This window comes from Ranitomeya variabilis, chromosome 1 (genome assembly GCF_051348905.1).
Source record: "Ranitomeya variabilis isolate aRanVar5 chromosome 1, aRanVar5.hap1, whole genome shotgun sequence".
Classification (NCBI taxonomy): domain Eukaryota; kingdom Metazoa; phylum Chordata; class Amphibia; order Anura; family Dendrobatidae; genus Ranitomeya; species Ranitomeya variabilis.
The window spans coordinates 1,161,435,441-1,161,457,518 of NC_135232.1; the positions used below are offsets into that span (position 1 = coordinate 1,161,435,441).

Genomic DNA, 22,078 nt, shown 5'->3' on the forward strand with positions numbered 1-22,078 from the left:
ATTATAACTGAAACCCTAATCCAAACACACCCCTAACCCTAATCCCAACAGTAACCCTAACCACACCTCTAACCCTGACACACCCCTAACCCTAATCCCAACCCTAATCCAAACCGTAAATGTAATCCAAACCCTAACCCTAACTTTAGCCCCAACCCTAACTTTAGCCCCAACCCTAACTTTACCTCCAACCCTAGCCCTACCCCTAACCCTAACTTTAGCCCCAACCCTAACCCTAGCCCTAACCCTAACCCTAACCCTAGCCCTAATGGGAAAATGGAAATAAATACATTTTTTTAATTTTATTATTTTTCCCTAACTAAGGGGGTGATGAAGGGGGGTTTGATTTACTTTTATAGCGTTTTTTATATCGGATTTTATGATTGGCAGCTGTCACACACTAAGGCTTGTTTCACACTTGCGTTTTTATCTGCATGCATGCGTGAAAAAACGCATGTAAATGCGGTAAAACGCATGCGTTTTTTAGACGCATGCGTTTTTATAGAAAAACACAAGAAAACACAAGAAAAAACAAGAAAACCCTAACCCTAACCCTACCCCTAACCCTTAACGTGACTGAAATACGTGGCACTGAAATACGTGGCACTGAAATACGTGGTACTTAAATACGTGGCACTGAAACACGTGGCACTGAAATACGTGATACGTGGCACTTAAATACGTGGCACTGAAATACGTGGCACTGAAATACGTGGCACTGAAATACGTGGCACTGAAATACGTGGCACTTAAATACGTGGCACTGACAGAAAATGTTCATTAAACGGTTAGGGGTGAGGTTAGGGGTAGAGTTAGGGTTAGGGTTTGGATCCCTTTATCACCTTGATGGTGGTGGGTGGCTTTTCAGTGTGTTTTCTGTTTTTTTTCGATAAAAACGCATGCGTTTTTAACGCAAACAAACGCATGTGCTTAAAAACGCATGCGTTTACATAGACCGCAATGCATTTTTTGCCGCGAAAAAACGCATACGTTTTTTCGCGGCAAAAAAACGCTGCAAGAAAATACTGCAGGTTGTATTTCTGAAAATGAACACATGCAGAAAAAAACGCATGCGTTTGAAAACGCGACCAAACGCGTACAAAAAACGCATGCGTTTTCAATGTTAAATATAAGGAAAAAACGCATGCGTTTTTTTGTGCAAAAAACGCTGCAGACAAAAACGCAAGTGTGAAACCAGCGACGCTTTTTATAGCAAAAAAGTTTTTGCGTCTCCACATTTTGAGACCTATAATTTTTCCATATTTTGGCCCACAGAGTCATGTGAGGTCTTGTTTTTTGCGGGACGAGTTGATGTTTTTATTGGTAACATTTTCGGACACGTGACCATTTTTTATCACTTTTTATTCCGATTTTTGTGAGGCAGAATGACCAAAAACCTGCTATTCATGAATTTCTTTTGGGGGAGGCGTTTATACCGTTCCGCGTTTGGGAAAATGGATAAAGCAGTTTTATTCGTCGGGTCAGTACGATTACAGCGATATCTCATTTATATCATTTTTTTATGTTTTGGCGCTTTTATACCATAAAAGCTATTTTATAGAAAAAATAATTATTTTGGCATCGCTTTATTCTCAGGACTATAACTTTTTTATTTTTTTGCTGATGATGCTGTATGGCGGCTTGTTTTTTGCGGGACAAGATGACGATTTCAGCGGTAACATGGTTATTTATATCCGTCTTTTTGATCGTGTGTTATTCCACTTTTTGTTCGGCGGTATGGTAATAAAGCGTTGTTTTTTGCCTCGTTTTTTTTTTTTTTTTTCTTACGGTGTTTACTGAAGGGGTTAACTAGTGGGGCAGTTTTATAGGTTGGGTCGTTACGGACGCGGCGATACTAAATATGTGTACTTTTATTGTTTTGTTTTTTTTTATTTAGATAAAGAAATGTATTTATGGGAATAATATATATTTTTATTATTATTATTTAGGATTTTTTTTTTTTTTTTTTTTTACACATGTGGAAAATTTTTTTTTTTACTTTTTTACTTTGTCCCAGGGGGGGACATCACAGATCGATGATCTGACAGTGTGCACAGCACTCTGTCAGATCGGCGATCTGCTGTGCAGGGCTGCAGGCTTACCAAGCGTCTGCACTGAGCAGGCGCTCGGTAAGCCACCTTTCTCCCTGCAGGACCCGGATGCCGCGGCCATCTTGGATCCGGGACCTGCGGCGAGGAGGGAGGTAGGAGACCCTCTCAGCAACGCGATCACATCGCGTTGCTCCGGGGGTCTCAGGGAAGCCCGCAGGGAGCCCCCTCCCTGCGCGATGCTTCCCTATACCGCCGGTACACTGCGATCATGTTTGATCGCGGTGTGCCGGGGGTTAATGTGCCGGGGGCGGTCCGTGACCGCTCCTGGCACATAGTGCCGGATGTCAGCTGCGATAGGCAGCTGACACCCGGCCGCGATCGGCCGCGCTCCCCCAGTGAGCGCGGCCGATCGCGTATGATGTACTATCCCGTCACTGGGAATTAAGTCCCAGGTCACCTTGACGGGATAGTACGTCATATGGGATTAAGGGGTTAAGGGAGTACAATATGTTCACAGTGTATGGTGGCACATTTGCACACTGTATAGCACTGAATGACAAGCCTACAACCTGCAGTAACCACCGATCAACCAAACCGCTGCATGACCAGCTCTATCCTCACCTACTGTATCCTCACCCATCCCTTGTAGATTGTGAGCCCTCGCGGGCAGGGTCCTCTCTACTGTATCCTCACCCATCCCTTGTAGATTGTGAGCCCTCACAGGCAGGGTCCTCTCTCCTCCTATATTCTCACCCATCCCTTGTAGATTGTGAGCCCTCGCGGGCAGGGTCCTCTCTCCTCACCCATCCCTTGTAGATTGTGAGCCCTCGCGGGCAGGGTCCTCTCTCCTCCTGTATCCTCACCCATCCCTTGTAGATTGTGAGCCCTCACAGGCAGGGTCCTCTCTCCTCCTGTATCCTCACCCATCCCTTGTAGATTGTGAGCCCTCGCGGGCAGGGTCCTCTCTCCTCCTGTATCCTCACCCATCCCTTGTAGATTGTGAGCCCTCACGGGCAGGGTCCTCTCTACTGTATCCTCACCCATCCCTTGTAGATTGTGATCCCTCACAGGCAGGGTCCTCTCTCCTCCTGTATCCTCACCCATCCCTTGTAGATTGTGAGCCCTCACGGGCAGGGTCCTCTCTACTGTATCCTCACCCATCCCTTGTAGATTGTGATCCCTCACAGGCAGGGTCCTCTCTCCTCACCCATCCCTTGTAGATTGTGAGCCCTCGCGGGCAGGGTCCTCTCTCCTCCTGTATCCTCACCCATCCCTTGTAGATTGTGAGCCCTCACAGGCAGGGTCCTCTCTCCTCCTGTATCCTCACCCATCCCTTGTAGATTGTGAGCCCTCGCGGGCAGGGTCCTCTCTCCTACTGTATCCTCACCCATCCCTTGTAGATTGAGGAGCCCTCGCGGGCAGGGTCTTCTCTCCTCCTGTATCCTCACCCATCCCTTGTAGATTGTGAGCCCTCGCGGGCAGGGTCCTCTCTCCTCCTGTATCCTCACCCATCCCTTGTAGATTGTGAGCCCTCGCGGGCAGGGTCCTCTCTACTGTATCCTCACCCATCCCTTGTAGATTGTGAGCCCTCACAGGCAGGGTCCTCTCTCCTCCTATATTCTCACCCATCCCTTGTAGATTGTGAGCCCTCACAGGCAGGGTCCTCTCTCCTCACCCATCCCTTGTAGATTGTGAGCCCTCGCGGGCAGGGTCCTCTCTCCTCCTGTATCCTCACCCATCCCTTGTAGATTGTGAGCCCTCGCGGGCAGGGTCTTCTCTCCTCCTGTATCCTCACCCATCCCTTGTAGATTGTGAGCCCTCGCGGGCAGGGTCCTCTCTCCTACTGTATCCTCACCCATCCCTTGTAGATTGTGAGCCCTCGCGGGCAGGGTCTTCTCTCCTCCTGTATCCTCACCCATCCCTTGTAGATTGTGAGCCCTCGCGGGCAGGGTCCTCTCTCCTACTGTATCCTCACCCATCCCTTGTAGATTGTGAGCCCTCGCGGGCAGGGTCCTCTCTCCTCACCCATCCCTTGTAGATTGTGAGCCCTCGCGGGCAGGGTCCTCTCTACTGTATCCTCACCCATCCCTTGTAGACTGTGAGCCCTCACAGGCAGGGTCCTCTCTCCTCACCCATCCCTTGTAGATTGTGAGCCCTCGCGGGCAGGGTCCTCTCTACTGTATCCTCACCCATCCCTTGTAGACTGTGAGCCCTCACAGGCAGGGTCCTCTCTCCTCACCCATCCTTTGTAGATTGTGAGCCCTCGCGGGCAGGGTCCTCTCTACTGTATCCTCACCCATCCCTTGTAGATTGTGAGCCCTCGCGGGCAGGGTCCTCTCTACTGTATCCTCACCCATCCCTTGTAGATTGTGAGCCCTCGCGGGCAGGGTCTTCTCTCCTCCTGTACCAGTTATGACTTGTATTGTTTCAGATTATTGTACTTGTTTTTATTATGTATACCCCTCCTCACATGTAAAGCGCCAAGGAATAAATGGCGCTATAATAATAAATAATAATAATAATAATGAGCTCTGAATGGCAGCACTAGTGACTATAGCGCAGTGTTCCCACTGAGCAGACAGTCGAGCTTACCGCCACTTCTGTGCCGTTCTTGCAGGTCCTCCATGTGTGGGTGTCATTGCTGACCTGCACCTTGTAGGATGTCACCCAGTCATCCCTGCAGAGAAGACACATAATGTGAGGAGAGGAGGACGATAACGAGCATCGAAAACTATCTGCCTCCTCTGATCGGAGTCTCAGTAACATGATTCAGACGATGCAAACTGCAGCGAGTGCAGCTCACAGGGGGAAAGTCCCATGTAACTTACTACAAAGTAACAAATCCTCACCTGTGAGCTCCCATAAATGGCCGTACTCACGTCCATATTGAGTTCTTCCCCTGAGTGATGACTCCTGAGAAGCGAGTGAGACGCCGAGCGTCCACCTCCAGCCACTGATTCTGGTTCTCCTCTCCGGCACACCACGCACCGTCAAAGAAGTCATCATCATAGATCCCAGACTAGAGGAAGAGACCGAGAAGGAAAAAGCTGAAAATATGACACCAGTATACAAACAGCTGCTCCACCAGCAGAATAGTGAGTGCAGCTCTGGAGTATAATACAGGATGTAACTCAGGATCAGTAATGTATGTACACAGTGACTGCACCAGCAGAATAGTGAGTGCAGCTCTGGAGTATAATACAGGATGTAACTCAGGATCAGTAATGTAATGTATGTACACAGTGACTGCACCAGCAGAATAGTGAGTGCAGCTCTGGAGTATAATACAGGATGTAACTCAGGATCAGTAATGTAATTTATGTACACAGTGACTGCACCAGCAGAATAGTGAGTGCAGCTCTGGAGTATAATACAGGATGTAACTCAGGATCAGTAATGTAATGTATGTACACAGTGACTGCACCAGCAGAATAGTGAGTGCAGCTCTGGAGTATAATACAGGATGTAACTCAGGATCAGTAATGTAATGTATGTACACAGTGACTGCACCAGCAGAATAGTGAGTGCAGCTCTGGAGTATAATACTGGAGGTAACTCAGGATCAGTAATGTATGTACACAGTGACTGCACCAGCAGAATAGTGAGTGCAGCTCTGGGGTATAATACAGGATGTAACTCAGGATCAGTAATGTAATGTATGTACACAGTGACTGCACCAGCAGAATAGTGAGTGCGGCTCTGGGGTATAATACAGGAGGTAACTCAGGATCAGTAATGTAATGTATGTACACAGTGACTGCACCAGCAGAATAGTGAGTGCAGCTCTGGAGTATAATACAGGATGTAACTCAGGATCAGTAATGTAATGTATGTACACAGTGACTGCACCAGCAGAATAGTGAGTGCAGCTCTGGAGTATAATACAGGATGTAACTCAGGATCAGTAATGTAATGTATGTACACAGTGACTGCACCAGCAGAATAGCGAGTGCAGCTCTGGGGGATAATACAGGAGGTAACTCAGGATCAGTAATGTAATGTATGTACACAGTGACTGCACCAGCAGAATAGTGAGTGCAGCTCTGGAGTATAATACAGGAGGTAACTCAGGATCAGTAATGTAATGTATGTACACAGTGACTGTACCAGCAGAATAGTGAGTGCAGCTCTGGAGTATAATACAGGATGTAACTCAGGATCAGTAATGTAATGTATGTACACAGTGACTGCACCAGCAGAATAGTGAGTGCAGCTCTGGGTATAATACAGGAGGTAACTCAGGATCAGTAATGTAATGTATGTACACAGTGACTGCACCAGCAGAATAGTGAGTGCAGCTCTGGAGTATAATACAGGAGGTAACTCAGGATCAGTAATGTAATGTATGTACACAGTGACTGCACTAGCAGAATAGTGAGTGCAGCTCTGGAGTATAATACAGGATGTAACTCAGGATCAGTAATGTAATGTATGTACACAGTGACTGCACCAGCAGAATAGTGAGTGCAGCTCTGGGTATAATACAGGAGGTAACTCAGGATCAGTAATGTAATGTATGTACACAGTGACTGCACCACCAGAATAGCGAGTGCAGCTCTGGGGGATAATACAGGAGGTAACTCAGGATCAGTAATGTAATGTCTGTACACAGTGACTGCACCAGCAGAATAGTGAGTGCAGCTCTGGGGTATAATACAGGATGTAGCTCAGGATCAGTAATGTATGTACACAGTGACTGCACCAGCAGAATAGTGAGTGCAGCTCTGGAGTATAATACAGGATGTAACTCAGGATCAGTAATGTAATGTATGTACACAGTGACTGCACCAGCAGAATAGTGAGCGCAGCTCTGGAGTATAATACAGGATGTAACTCAGGATCAGTAATGTAATGTATGTACACAGTGTCTGCACCAGCAGAATAGTGAGTGCAGCTCTGGAGTATAATACAGGATGTAACTCAGGATCAGTAATGTAATGTATGTACACAGTGACTGCACCAGCAGAATAGTGAGCGCAGCTCTGGAGTATAATACAGGATGTAACTCAGGATCAGTAATGTAATGTATGTACACAGTGACTGCACCAGCAGAATAGTGAGTGCAGCTCTGGAGTATAATGCAGGAGGTAACTCAGGATCAGTAATGTAATGTTTTTACATGGAGACCACACAGCTTTCGTGGCTTGGCTATACCCTGTGTAGCGATGACCAGACTTGAGGACCCCTCTGAGTTGTCAGTCAGAAATTCTCAGAAAAGCTTCACTAATGTATTGCTCCCAGCAGCCGGATGTTAGTCGGCGTAGCCGGAGGAGAATCTGTGAACATTTGGAGGGCCCGACTACATTTAGACTGGGGTCACAGTGGTGGAATGGTGGATGTAGGCGTGGTGCGGCACCTCACAGAAGATGTGTTGCTGGAAACAACCTAGGAGCAGGGTTGGTGGCCACTGGGCCAATGTCGAAACCCAAAGCGAAGGATTGGAGAGGAAACAGAGCAATCTCAACATGCCAACTACTCCCCGCCAGTGGTGAGTAAAGGTACCTTCACACATAACGATTTTGTTAACGATATCGTTGCAACGTCACGCTTTTTTGTGATGTAGCAACGATCCCGCTAACGATCTCGTTATGTGTGACAGCGACCAACGATCAGGCCCCTGCTGGGAGATCGTTGGTCGTAGGGAATGATCAGGACCTTTTTTGGTCGCTGATCACCCGCTGTCATCGCTGGATCGGCGTGTGTGACGCCGATCCAGCGATGTGCTCACTTGTAACCAGGGTAAACATCGGGTTACTAAGCGCAGGGCCGCGCTTAGTAACCCGATATTTACCCTGGTTACCATTGTAAAAGTTAAAAAAAAAAACAGTACATACTCACATTCTGATGTCTGTCATGTCCCTCGCCGTCAGCTTCCTGCACTGACTGTCAGTGCCGGCCGTAAAGAAGAGCACAACGGTGACGTCACTGCTGTGCTGTGCTTTACGGCCGGCGCTGACACATTCAGTGCGGGAAGCTGACGGCGGGGGACGTGACAGACATCAGAAGGTGAGTATTGGTGAAGGTTGCAGCTGGCAACACTGAGATCCATAGACAATATGGAGAGGAGTCTTCTGCTCACAGAGCAGACGCTCAATGGGATAGATGAGGAGGGGGATGGTAGGATGGAGCTGCAGGACAGTGTGGCAGTTAGCTGGGTGACAGATAGAAGGCGGGGTAGAGGGAAGAGTGCCAGGGAGGCTAGTCCTGATCTGGCACACCCCAATAAGTTTGCTAAGTTGGCAGATGAGGGGGGTGCCAGTACAGGGGTAGCACTGCTGCAGCCAGGCATGTCCTCTGAAAGCCGGAGGAGTGACTGCTCCAGTAAGGAGGGAAAAAGGAGAGCAGGGCAGGCCAGACAGGTGCTGGTAGTGGGGGACTCAATTATTAGGGGAACAGATAGGGCAATCTGTCACAAAGACAGGGATCGTCGGACGGTGTGCTGCCTACCTGGCGCTCGAGTCCGACACATCGCTGATCGGGTGGACAGATTACTGGGAGGGGCTGGTGAGGACCCAGCGGTCATGGTGCACATTGGCACAAATGACAAAGTTAGAGGTAGGTGGAAGGTCCTTAAAGATGATTTCAGGGAATTAGGCTGCAAGCTGAAAGCAAGGACCTCCAACGTGGTATTTTCCGAAATACTGCCTGTACCACGTGCCACGCCAGGGAGGCAACGGGAGATTAGGGAGGTTAATAAGTGGCTCAAGAATTGGTGTAGGAAGGAGGGGTTTGGGTTCCTGCAGAACTGGGCCGACTTCTCAGTTGGCTACAGGCTCTACGCTAGGGACGGGCTGCACCTCAATGGGGAAGGGGCAGCTGTGCTGGGGGAGAAAATGGTTAGAAGGTTGGAGGAATGTTTAATCTAGGGATTGGGGGGGAGGGTATTCATTTTATAGGAGGGGAAGATAGTGCAGATAGAGACCTGGGCACAAATAAGGAAGTTGGGGGTGGCGGTGGCATGGGGGGTGGGGTTAGAACAGTTAGTAATTTAAGAAAGAATAGAGGTACAGAGAGGAACATCAAGCGCATGTATACTAATGCCAGAAGCCTCGCCAACAACATGGATGAATTAGAACTAATGTTGTTGGAGCATAATTATGACATGGTGGGGATATCTGAGACGTGGCTGGATGAGAGCCATGACTGGGCTGTTAACTTGCAGGGCTATAGCCTGTTCAGAAATGACCGTACAGATAAGCGAGGGGGAGGGGTGTGTCTGTTTGTAAAATCGACCTTAAAACCCATCCTGCGTGATAATATAGGTGAATTTAATGAAAATGTAGAGTCCCTGTGGGTGGAGATAAGGGGAGGGGGAAAAAATAATAAATTACTGATAGGGGTTTGTTATAAATCTCCAAAAATAATGGAAGCAATGGAGAATATCCTCGTAAAGCAAATAGATGAAGCTGCGACTCAAGGAGAAGTCATTATTATGGGGGACTTCAACTACCCTGAAATAGATTGGGGAACAGAAACCTGCAGTTCCAGTAAAGGTGATCGGTGTCTGACAACTATGAGAGACAATTACCTTTCACAACTGGTTCAGGACCCAACAAGAAGGGGGGCACTGCTAGACCTAATATTAACCAACAGGCCAGACCGCATAGCAAATATAAGGGTTGGGGGTCACTTGGGGAATAGTGATCATAAAATAATAAGTTTTCATGTAACCTTTAATAAGATGGGTAGTAGGGGGGTGACAAGGACACTAAACTTCAGGAGGGCAAATTTCCAACGGATGAGAGAGGATCTTGGTGCAATTAACTGGGACGATATCCTGAGACACAAAAATACACAAAGAAAATGGGAGACATTTATTAGCCTCCTGGATAGGACCTGTGCACAGTATATACCGTATGGGAATAAACATACTAGAAATAGGAGGAAATCAATATGGCTAAATAGAGCTGTAAGGGGCGCAATAAGGGACAAAAAGAAAGCATTTAGAGAATTAAAGGAAGTAGGTAGTGAGGAGGCATTAAATAAATACAGAAAATTAAATAAATTCTGTAAAAAGCAAATCAAGGCAGCAAAGATTGAGACAGACAGACTCATTGCCAGAGAGAGTAAAAATAATCCCAAAATATTCTTTAACTATATAAATAGTAAGAAACTAAAAAATGACAGTGTTGGCCCCCTTAAAAATAGTCTGGGGGAAATGGTGGATGAGGATGAGGAAAAAGCCAATCTGCTAAATGACTTTTTTTCATCAGTATTTACAAAAGAAAATCCCATGGCGACAATATGACTAGTGATAAAAATTCCCCATTAAATGTCACCTGCTTAACCCAGCAGGAAGAACGGCGGCGTCTAAAAATCACTAAAATTGACAAATCTCCGGGCCCGGATGGGATCCACCCCCGAGTACTGCAGGAACTAAGTACAGTCATTGATAGACCATTATTTTTAATCTTTAAAGACTCCATAATAACAGGGTCTGTACCACAGGACTGGCGTATAGCAAATGTGGTGCCAATATTCAAAAAAGGGGCAAAAACTGAACTCGGTAATTATAGGCCAGTAAGTTTAACCTCTACTGTGGGTAAAATCCTGGAGGGCATTCTAAGGGATGCTATACTGGAGTATCTGAAGAGGAATAACCTCATGACCCAGTATCAGCACGGGTTTACTAGGGACCGATCATGTCAGACTAATCTGATCAGCTTCTATGAAGAGGTAAGTTCCGAACTGGACCAAGGGAACCCAGTGGACGTAGTATATATGGACTTTTCCAAAGCTTTTGATACGGTGCCACACAAAAGGTTGTTACATAAAATGAGAGTAATGGGGATAGGGGAAAATATGTGTAAGTGGGTTGAGAGCTGGCTCAGGGATAGGAAACAAAGGGTGGTTATTAATGGAGCACACTCGGACTGGGTCACGGTTAGCAGTGGGGTACCACAGGGGTCAGTATTGGGCCCTCTTCTTTTTAACATATTTATTAATGACCTTGTAGGGGGCATTCAGAGTAGAATTTCAATATTTGCAGATGACACTAAACTCTGCAGGGTAATCAATACAGAGGAGGACAATTTTATATTACAGGATGATTTATGTAAACTAGAAGCTTGGGCTGATAAATGGCAAATGAGCTTTAATGGGGATAAATGTAAGGTCATGCACTTGGGTAGAAGTAATAAGATGTATAACTATGTGCTTAATTCTAAAACTCTGGGCAAAACCGTCAATGAAAAAGACCTGGGTGTATGGGTGGATGACAAACTCATATTCAGTGGCCAGTGTCAGGCAGCTGCTACAAAGGCAAATAAAATAATGGGATGTATTAAAAGAGGCATAGATGCTCATGAGGAGAACATAATTTTACCTCTATACAAGTCACTAGTGCGACCACACTTAGAATACTGTGCACAGTTCTGGTCTCCGGTGTATAAGAAAGACAAAGCTGAACTGGAGGGGGTGCAGAGAAGAGCGACCAAGGTTATTAGAGGACTGGGGGGTCTGCAATACCAAGATAGGTTATTACACTTGGGGCTATTTAGTTTGGAAAAACGAAGACTAAGGGGTGATCTTATGTTAATGTATAAATATATGAGGGGACAGTACAAAGACCTTTCTGATGATCTTTTTAATCATAGACCTGAGACAGGGACAAGGGGGCATCCTCTACGTCTGGAGGAAAGAAGGTTTAAGCATCATAACAGACGCGGATTCTTTACTGTAAGAGCAGTGAGACTATGGAACTCTCTGCCGTATGATGTTGTAATGAGAGATTCATTAATTAAATTTAAGAGGGGACTGGATGCCTTTCTGGAAAAGTATAATGTTACAGGGTATATTCACTAGATTCCTTGATAAGGCGTTGATCCAGGGAACTAGTCTGATTGCCGTATGTGGAGTCGGGAAGGAATTTTTTTCCCCATGGTGGAGTTACTCTTTGCCACATGGGGTTTTTTTGCCTTCCCCTGGATCAACATGTTAGGGCATGTTAGGTTAGGCTATGGGTTGAACTAGATGGACTTACAGTCTTCCTTCAACCTTAATAACTATGTAACTATGTAACTATGTATGTAGTGTTTTTTTTTTAACTTTTACAATGGTAACCAGGGTAAATATTGGGTTACTAAGCGCGGCCCTGCACTTAGTAACCCGATGTTTATCCTGGTTACCCGGGTGCTGCAGGGGGACTTCGGCATCGTTGAAGACAGTTTCAACAATGTCGAAGTCGTTCCCCTGATCGTTGGTCGCTGGAGAGAGCTGTCTGTGTGACAGCTCTCCAGCGACCACACAACGACTTACCAACGATCACGGCCAGGTCGTATTGCTGGTCGTGATCGTTGGTAAGTCGTTTAGTGTAACGGTACCTTTATGCACAAAATGTAATGACTGTTACCATGAGGGAATATGACCTGTAGGAGGTAAATGACATTAGGGAGGAGGCCCAGGGACTTCGGGACACTGGGTCTACCATCACCCTGGTCAGGCCAAATGCTGTCCCCCCAGAACACTATTTACCAGGCCACCAAGTGACCATCTCCATAGCTGGGGGTCAGCGCTCTGGGGTTGGACACAATGGATACAAGTTGGGTTCCCATAGGGTCTGTGTGGAGTTTCTCATGTCCATCCGTGGATCACAGGGAGGATATGGAGGACCCCGCGGAGAAACAGACCGCTGTCCCAGCTAACTGAATAGACTCCTTGTCTCATGGCTTCCCCCCATCGGGAAGTTGTCAGGATCTGAAAGATCATATGAGACAAGCTGGGGAGGTCTACTATGTACACCAGGGTGGAATGGGGACTGTGGAGTTTATTCACAAGGACGACATGGAATATGGACACTGGATGATGCAAAGATTCATTCTCATGAAGGTGAAACCTCTTACGTTCGTGTATGTGCTAAAACAGTGGAAGAGGACTGTGAGGATCTGGCCGCTTACTAAAGACTATAGGACGAATGGAGGTAGAGCGGAGACCACAGTTCTAAAGGTAGAAAGGTCTTTGTAGGTCAGTGTTAGTAGTTTAAACTGGATACGCTGGGAAATTGGGAGCCAGTGAAGGGATTTGCAAAGAGGGGAAGCAGGAGTGTTGCGAGGAGAGAGATTATTTAGTCGGGCAGCAGAGTTAAGGACAGACTGGAGAGGTGCGAGAGTATTAGCAGGGAGGCCACAGAGGAGGATGTTGCAGTAGTCGAGGTGGGAGATGATGAGGGCATGCACAAGCATTTTGGTAGATTGAGGCTAAATGCACGCATCGCAGAATTGCCGCAGAAATTTCCGCGGCAATTCTGCAACTCTTGCCGCGGGAATATCGCATGCAGAATTGGCATGCGCATTCCTGCTAAAAACTAGCGTTTTGCAAGCATAATTAGCTTGCAGAATGCTAGCGTTTTCCAAGCGATCTGTAGCATCACTTGGAAAACTGATTGACAGGTTTATCACACTTGTCAAACATAGTGTTTGACAAGTGTGACCAACTTTTTACTATTGATGCTGCCTATGCAGCATCAATAGTAAAAGATATAATGTTAAAAATAATTTTTAAAAAATGGTTATTCTCACCATCTGATGGCCCCCGATCTCCTCAGCGGCTTCCGTTCCTAAAGATGCTGTGTGTGCAGGACCTGCGATGACGTCACGGTCACGTGACCGAGACGTCATCGCAGGTCCTTCACACACAGCATCTATAGGAATGGAAGCGGCCGCGTGCACCGCTGAGAGGCGGGAAGACTCTGGGGCCATCGAAGGTGAGTATATCACGATTTTTTATTTTAATTCTTTTTTTTTTAACAATTATATGGTGCCCAGTCCGTGGAGGAGAGTCTCCTCTCCTCCACCCTGGGTACCAACCGCACATGATCTGCTTACTTCCTGCATGGTGAGCATAGCCCCGTGCGGGAAGTAAGCAGATCAATGCATTCCTAGGTGTGCGGAATCCCCATGATTCCGCCAATTTAATGAACATGCTGCGTTTTTACCTGGAATGCGATTCCGCTCAGGAAAACAACACAGCATGTGCACAAAAAATGCGGATTGCATTCTATTAAATAGGATGCTTAATGTGAGCGTTTTTTTCGCAGTTTTATAGCGTTTTTATAGCGAAAAACCACGAAAAAAACGCGACAAATTTGCTACGTGTGCACACAGCCTGAGGGTTAAGGAAAGGACGGATTCTGGAGATATTTTTGAGCTGGAGGCAACAGGATGTGGCGAGAGCTTGAACGTGCACTTTAAAGGACAAGGCAGACTCAAGGGTTACTCCGAGGCAGCGGATTACCGGGACAGGGGAAAGTGTGAATTCATTTATTGTGATAGATAGATCAAGTAGGGAAGATATGCGAGATGGAGGAAAGATAGTTAGTTCAGATTTGTCCACATTGAGCTTGAGGAAGCGAGAGGAAAATAAGGAGGATATGGCTGATAGACACTCTGGGATTCTGGACAGCAGAGAGGTGACATCTGGGCCAGAGAAGTAGGTCTGAGTGTCATCAGCATAGAGGTGGTACTGGAATCCATGGGACTTTATGAGTTGTCCCTGGCCAAGGGTATAGATTGAGACGAGAAGAAGTGCTAGGAGAGAGCCTTGAGGGACTCCAACAGAGAGGGGGCGAGATGAAGGTGTAGTATGGGAGTAAAAAACGCTAAATGTGCGGTTGGAAAGGTATGAGGAGATCCAGGATAGGGTGAGGTCTTTGACACCAAAGGAAGAGAGGATCTGTAGTAGGAGGCAGTGGCAGAGGACAGGTCTAGAAGGAGGAGTATAGAGAAAATGTTTAAGGGGAAGGGAGAAAAAGACATAGGGGTTGAATCAGGCAGTTGTTGGCGGGACTTCGATGGGAGAGGATCCAAGCTGGGATGGATGATCTATGGAGTTTTGGAGATCGGTTGCCATCTGGAGGGGTATCCATGAGCTACAGTCATGATGTCCATCATCTGGAGGAACATGTGACTACACACTATACCAGCTGGAGATACCAAAAGCTGTGGGACAACCAAAGCTTGGGAGACAGTGGATATCGCCTGGTACGGGGCCAGTGGAACTACAGATTTCAGATTGGGAACTTGTGGACTGAGAACATTGTATTTTTGCCATCTACCTGGATCTGTTGTACAACCATGGATGTATGGAATAAAAAGAGTTGCATCGTTAACCTGCCTAGGTGATTATTACAACCCACAACCTCGGATCCTCACAGTCTCCCACTCACTTCAATTGTTGCTATGTTTTACCACTGAAGTCGACAACTCCCCCTAGTGGTCCCAGCAGGTCAGGTGTAAGCATGTGACTCACCTGGATGTTCAGGCGTCCTCGGTGCGAACCCAGGCCATAGCGTTTTATGCTGGACGCTCTCAACTGGTGGTCCGACACCCTCAGGGACTCCAGTCCCAGCGGGGGGCAATCTGGTGATAAAGAGAAGTACAAAACATGAGCAGAGATCAGGGCCAATAATATCAGACTAATCATAAAGTTCCTTAAGATGCCCGAACACACTAGATGTAAAGGTACCGTCACACTAAGCGACGCTGCAGCGATAGCGACAGCGATGCCGATCGCTGCAGCGTCGCTGTTTGGTCGCTGGGGAGCTGTCACACAGACCGCTCTCCAGCGACCAACGATGCCGAGGTCCCCGGGTAACCAGGGTAAACATCGGGTTGCTAAGCGCAGGGCCGCGCTTAGTAACCCGATGTTTACCCTGGTTACCAGCGTAAAATGTAAGTACATACTTACATGCGTCCCCCGGCGTCCGCTTCCTGTAATGACTGAGCGCCGGCAGTAGCAGGGCACAGCGGTGACGTCACCGCTGTGCTGTGCTTTCACTTTCAATTTGCGGCGCTCAGTCAGTGTGGGAAGCGGACGCCGGGGGAAGCATGTGAGTATGTGCTGTTTGTTTTTTTTTACATTTTACGCTGGTAACCAGGGTAAACATCGGGTTACTAAGCGCGGCCCTGCGCTTAGTAACCCGATGTTTACCCTGGTTACCAGTGTAAAATATCGCTGGTATGGTTGCTTTTGCTGTCAAACACGGCGATACACGGCGACCTAGCGACCAAATAATGTGCAGACCTTCTAGCAGCGACCAGCAATTTCACAGCGGGATTCTGATCGCTGCTGCGTGTCAAATACAGCGATATCGCTCCCTAGGACGCTGCAACGTCACAGATCGCTGGCGACGTTGCTTAGTGTGACGGTACCTTAAGGCAGGTTCATGTCTGGTAAGTCTGGAGGATTCCCAGCCCTCTGCATGTTGGGGAATGAAGGATTAGGCATATTGTATATCAACATGTCCAGTCCTCGGCTGATAAACTGTGGCCTATATCTCTCTAATGACCACTCATGGTTCATTCTGCCAAGCCTGTCATGGATGTGTAGGGGGAAGTCAGAAGGAAGAGATGTTGGTTATATGAACATTTAGCATGGTCCATCTAGGGTTTGGCCCCTTAATTGATGCAATGGAGACATACAGTGGTGTGAAAAACTATTTGCCCCTTCCCGGTTTCCTATTCTTTTGCATGTCTGTCACATTTAAATGTTTCAGATCACCAAACAAATGTAAATATTAGACATAGGTAACACAAGCAACACAAAATGCAGTTTATAAATGAAGGCCTTTATTATTAAGGGAAAAAGAAAACCAAACCTACAGAGCCATGTGGAAAAAGTGATTGCCCTCCCCCCTTTTAAAAGATAAACTAACTGTGGTTTATCACATATTTGGGAAGAGGAGTTCACATTCCCTAGCCACATCCAGGCCTGATTACTGCCACGCCTGTTCTCAATCAAGAAATCACTTAAATAGCACCTGCCTGACTAAGTGAAGTAGGCCAAAAGGTCCTCAAAAGCTACACATCATGCCATGATCGAAAAAAATTCTGAGAACAAATAAAAAAAAGTACTTGAGATCTATCAGTCTGAAAAAGGTTATAAAGCCATTTCTCAAGCTTTGGGACTCCAGCGAACCACAGTAAGAGCCATTATCCACAAATAGAGAAAACATGGCACCGAGGTGAACCTTCCCAGGAGTAACTGGCCAACCAAAATTACCCCAAGAGCGCAGCGACGACTCATCCAAGAGGTCACAAAAGATTCCACAACCACATCCAAAGAACTGAAGATCTCACTTCCCTCAGTTAAGTTCAGTGTTTATGACTCCACTATAAGAAAAACACTGGGCAAAAATGGCCTGCATGGGAGAGTTCGAAGACGAAAAGCACTGCTGAGTAATAAGAACATAAAGGCTCATCTTAGTTTTGCCAGATCTTGATGATCGCCAAGACTTTTGGGAGAATACTCTGTGTACTAAAGGAGACAAAAGTTGAAATTTTTGGAATATGTATGTCCTATTACATCTGGCTTAGCCGTAACACAGTATTTCAGAAAAGGAACATCATACCAACAGTAGAATATGGTGGTGGTAGTGTGATGGTCTGGGGCTGTTTTGCTGCTTTAGGACTTGGAAGACTTGCTGTGGTAAATGAAGCCATGAATTCTGCTGTCTACCAAAAAATCCTGAAGGAGAATATCCCGCCATCTGTTCATGACCTCAAGCTGAAGATCACTTGGGTTATGCAGCAGGAGAATGATCCAAAACACACCAGCAAGTCCACCTCTGAGTGGCTTAAGGAAAACAAAATTAAGTCCTGACCTTAATCTGATTGAGATGTTGTGGCATGACCATAAAAAGGTGGTTCATGCTCGGAAATCTCCAGTGTGGCTGAATTACAACAATTCTGCAAATATGATTGGCCAAAATTCATCCAGAGCGTTGTAAAGACTCATTGCCAGTTATCGCAAATGCTTGATTACAGTTGTTGCTGCTAACGGCGGCCCAACCAGTTGTTAGGTTTAGCGGGCAATCACATTTTCACACAGGACCCTGTAGGTTTGGATTTCTTTTCCTATAACAATAAAGCCCTTCATTTAGAAACTGCATTTTGTGATTATCTTGTGTTATCTTTGTCTAATATTTACATTTGTTTGGTGATCGGAAACATTTAAGTGTGAGAAACATGCAAAAGAATAGGAAATCAGGAAGGACTAACAATTTTTCACATAACTGTATCTGGTTGCTTTAGTCATGACTGAAGATTACTTTCTTCTGCTGCTCATCACTGGTCATGTCTTGAGCTGGACCCGAGCAGGATGTCCTCCCGATGCTCATGTGGCACGGTTAGGCTTAGACTACTTGGCTTACTATGATCTTGATCCTATTAGTTGTGGAGAAGAACTAGAAGATTAATAATTCCTGAGGCCATCAAACAGCTTCATCTTGGCTCATTGTCTTCTTCCTTCAGGTGCACATGGGTTTGGTGACCTCCTGAAGTGTCCACAGTAAGATCCAACTCATCATATGAATATTAACCATAGAAAAATGCAGCAATTGCTGGAAACGTTGTAACCATGTGACTTGGCGGCATGTGGAGGAATCATCATATGAGCCGTAATCTGACGCAAAAAGTCACCGATCCATCTGTGCCATTTATCATTTCCCATCCTGGTAAATGTTGCAGTGTCGTCTACATGTGGCCCCTCGTCTACATGCAATGTTGTCTACATTTGGGTCCCACATGTTGTGTGTAAAATGTGTCAGATTTCTGGCAGGACCCAGAGGTTGTGAGTACTCAGAATAGTGGAAGGCGATAAACACAGTATCAGAGGGATGGATGACTTCTCAATGTGCCTCGCACCGGAACATTCTATCTTCTATCTTATAATTCTTCCATCTGTTATTGCATAATGTGGAGACCACAAGACTTTACTCATCGCACAGAAGTCAGCGGCATCATGACCTGTATCTCGTAACGGGTATCTAACAGAAGATGGCACTTCTCCTACAACTGGTGACCATTGCCCTCAATTTACTGGTATGGGCAAAGTGTGCTCCTCCCATAGTCTGTGATTGGGCTCCAAATGCTAGAACCCACCTAACCTGGGACCCACCTAACCTAGGAATATGGGAACTGACTGAGGGACAAAAACTACCAAACCACCGAAAATCTAAACTACTAAACTCCTACAGAGAGAGGAATTAAACAACTGAATTAAAGGGACCGAATACCTAAACCATAGGAAACCAGGGACAGAATAAGCCATCTACGGACACCAGGCACTAAACCACTGACACCATCAACTGATGAACTAAATTACTGAACACTGGGGCTGAGGAATCTAAACCTCAGGGACAGAGGAAACTAGATCTCAGGGACAGAGGAACTAAACTACTGAACACCAGGGACAGAGGAAATAAACCATGGACACAAAGGACTGATGAGCTAAATGTCATGAATCATGATATGTACTTTTGCCCTGTCCTGTATTTGAATAATATGCCATTTGATGTATGTAACTGTTCTCTGGTTTCTATTAGCTGTAATATATGTATTTTCTTGTGCTGGGAGTTCACCTGTAACAATGTCTCCTTCCCCCAATACTTGCAGCCCTAAGCTTTAATGTAATTAAGCTTTGTCAACTAGTGAAGGAATAGCCATTCTTCCTCACAGCAGGTGGCTAGTCAAATGTACATACTACATAGACTAAGCGGAGCCAACCAGTGTAGAATCTTCTGATGGACCCAACCATTGAATAGAAGGTGTGACCCCTACCCCCCTTCATGGGCGGATCCCAGGAGCTCAGACAATCCATTCTTATTTTGAGATCAGATGTGAGTTGATCTTTGAAGGAGAAGGAGTGGGGATTCTTAGCTGAGGCAAGACCCCACGCCCATCTGGGACTGCGGAAGCGAACGGGGCGAGACTTGAACTGAGGACATATCTCGTCATTCGTGAGATTGTTTTGGGATCCCTTGGACTCGTGTGGACTATTGCTTTGTTAGCTGGCACAAGGATTATCGGGAGGTGCCCCCGAACCTGTTCCGTTGGACTAATTGTCGACTCTGTAGATCTACCTGCATGTGTTGTTCCAGCGTTCTTGATAATAAATCTGTGGAATCATCCCTTGGCCTGTTGTCCCTTCTTGCTCTGCCGTACACCCCGTCACAAACTGGTGGCAAGCAGCGGGATCAGAGCAGAAGGAATGGAGGACAATGGCCCAACATCGGGAACCAGCACCGCAGAGTACAAGAACTGGACTTTGGGGAGCCTACAATCAAAGGCCCGTGAAGTAGGGGTCCGTTTTAAAGGACTCTCCAAGGAGCAGCTAATTGAGGCTTTGGAAGGAGTTCGCCTGCAAGATGACGCTGAGGAAGGATCCTCACAGCAAATGGAGGAAAGACTGCAGCTGGAGGTAAATACCCAAAAAAGTCAGTGGGCTGTGTGGTACGAGGAGGAGATGGCAGTGCTGGGAGAGGAGGCCACCATAGACGATAAGAGAGAGGCCATTCACAGAGCTCAGGAGAGGGAGAGGGAGGCCATTCACAGAGCCGGGGAGAGGGAGGCCATTCACAGAGCCGAGGACAGAGCTCAGGAGATGGCATTGCTGGAGAGGCAGATCGCTTTGGAAGCAGATCCAGACAGACTGTAACCCCAGCACCCACCATGAGGGAACTCCCCAGAGTGTCCCGCAAAGACTTCAAGCCGTTTAATGAGGCTGCAGGCGACATTGAGGGCTTCTTCCAGGACTTTGAGCATCAGTGTCGATTAATGGAAGTCCCGGAAAGGGAGCGAGTCAGACATCTTGTGGGGCTCTTAGAGGGTGGAGCTGCTGAAGCCTATAGAGCTATGGACTCTCGGGGGAACTGTGAGTATGCGGAGATTAAACAAACTATTCTCGAACATTATGCTGTGACGCCAGACACTTACAGGACTCAGTTCCGTACTTTAGCCTGTGATGGGGAAGTGTCTTTTAAGATATATGCTCATAGACTCAAACAAATATGTCATCGCTGGCTGGAGGCAGAGGAGGCCTTAACCTGGAACACCTTTCTCCAGGTTATCCTAAAATAACAATTCTTTGCCCAGTGCCCCGTTGAGATCAGGGAATGGGTGCGTGAGAGGAGACCAGCGACAGTGGAAGAAGCTGCATCTCTCGCTGATGAGGCTCTCACCATCAAGCCTCAGTGGAGGGTTCTGTTGGAGGATGGAGAGAGGCCTACCAGCTCCACAACATCGGTGGCCCCCAGTTCTTCTGTCCCCATTGTTCCCTGTTCCTCTAAGCCACCACCTCATGCTGATACCCGTGTAAATGTGCCTCCAGTTGCTTCTACTGTGTTTTCTGGAATACGACGAGGAGAGGAAGTAGCAGAGCGCAGGTGTTATGGTTGTGGGCTTCCGGGGCATCTGCAGGCCTCATGCCCAGCCAGCTCATGGAGGAGTCGTCCTCAAACCCCTCCAGCACCTTCAGGTGGGAGCCGGCCTCCAGGTTCCCTTACCCCTCGCCCAAGAGGACGCCTTGGATGGAGTGAGACCCAGCACAGATGCTATCGATGTGGGCAGCCGGGGCATCTGCAAGCCTCCTGCCCAGCTGTTCAAATGAGGATTGATCCTGTACCCAGTCGTATTATTAATTATGTACAGCCAAGTGCCATGGAGGAAGACGTGTCACCACTACGTGAGGACTGGCCTAGTGCCTCACCCACCCATGTTGCACCACTAGGAGTTTATGGTGTGCGACCTGCAGCTATGACGACTTCTGCTCATCGAGGTAAGCACTTGCAGGAGGTCGTGCTGGATGGACAGAGACTTATTGGATTTTGTGACTCGGGGGCTTTCCTCACACTGGCTGATGCCCGAGTGGTTCGGCCTGAGGCAATCCATAGAGGACCTGGGATTGTCATTGAACTGGCTGGTGGGCAATGGAGGACTATTCCCACAGCCACTGTGGATCTGAACTTTGGTTTTGGGGTCAGGCGATGTGTGGTTGGGGTGATGGGTGGTCTGCCTGCAGATGTTCTCCTGGGCAATGATGTGGGAGAGCTACGATGCCAATTCGTGGCTGCATGAAGCCACATGTAAGTTACGCTCTGCCTGTGTGTACTTAACCAGCGACCTGTAGAGGTCCCTAGTACGTAAACAAATTGGGAGGGGAAGGGATTGTCATGATATGTACTTTTGCCCTGTCCTGTATTTGAATAATATGCCATTTGATGTATGTAACTGTTCTCTGGTTTCTATTAGCTG

General features: G+C 47.0%; 1 protein-coding gene across 2 annotated transcripts in view; it reads right to left on the reverse strand.

The window, feature by feature from the left end:
* LOC143793452 (putative carboxypeptidase X1) overlaps positions 1–22,078 on the reverse strand; it is a 123,777-nt gene that overhangs the window by 36,625 nt on the left and 65,074 nt on the right. For both annotated transcript variants that reach the window (XM_077280433.1, XM_077280434.1), the window contains 3 exons: positions 15,297–15,406; positions 4,931–5,070; positions 4,644–4,728 (listed from right to left, as the gene is read on the reverse strand). In XM_077280433.1, coding sequence (XP_077136548.1) covers positions 4,644–4,728; positions 4,931–5,070; positions 15,297–15,406 — 335 coding nt within the window. The remainder of the gene's footprint in view (positions 1–4,643; positions 4,729–4,930; positions 5,071–15,296; positions 15,407–22,078) is intronic.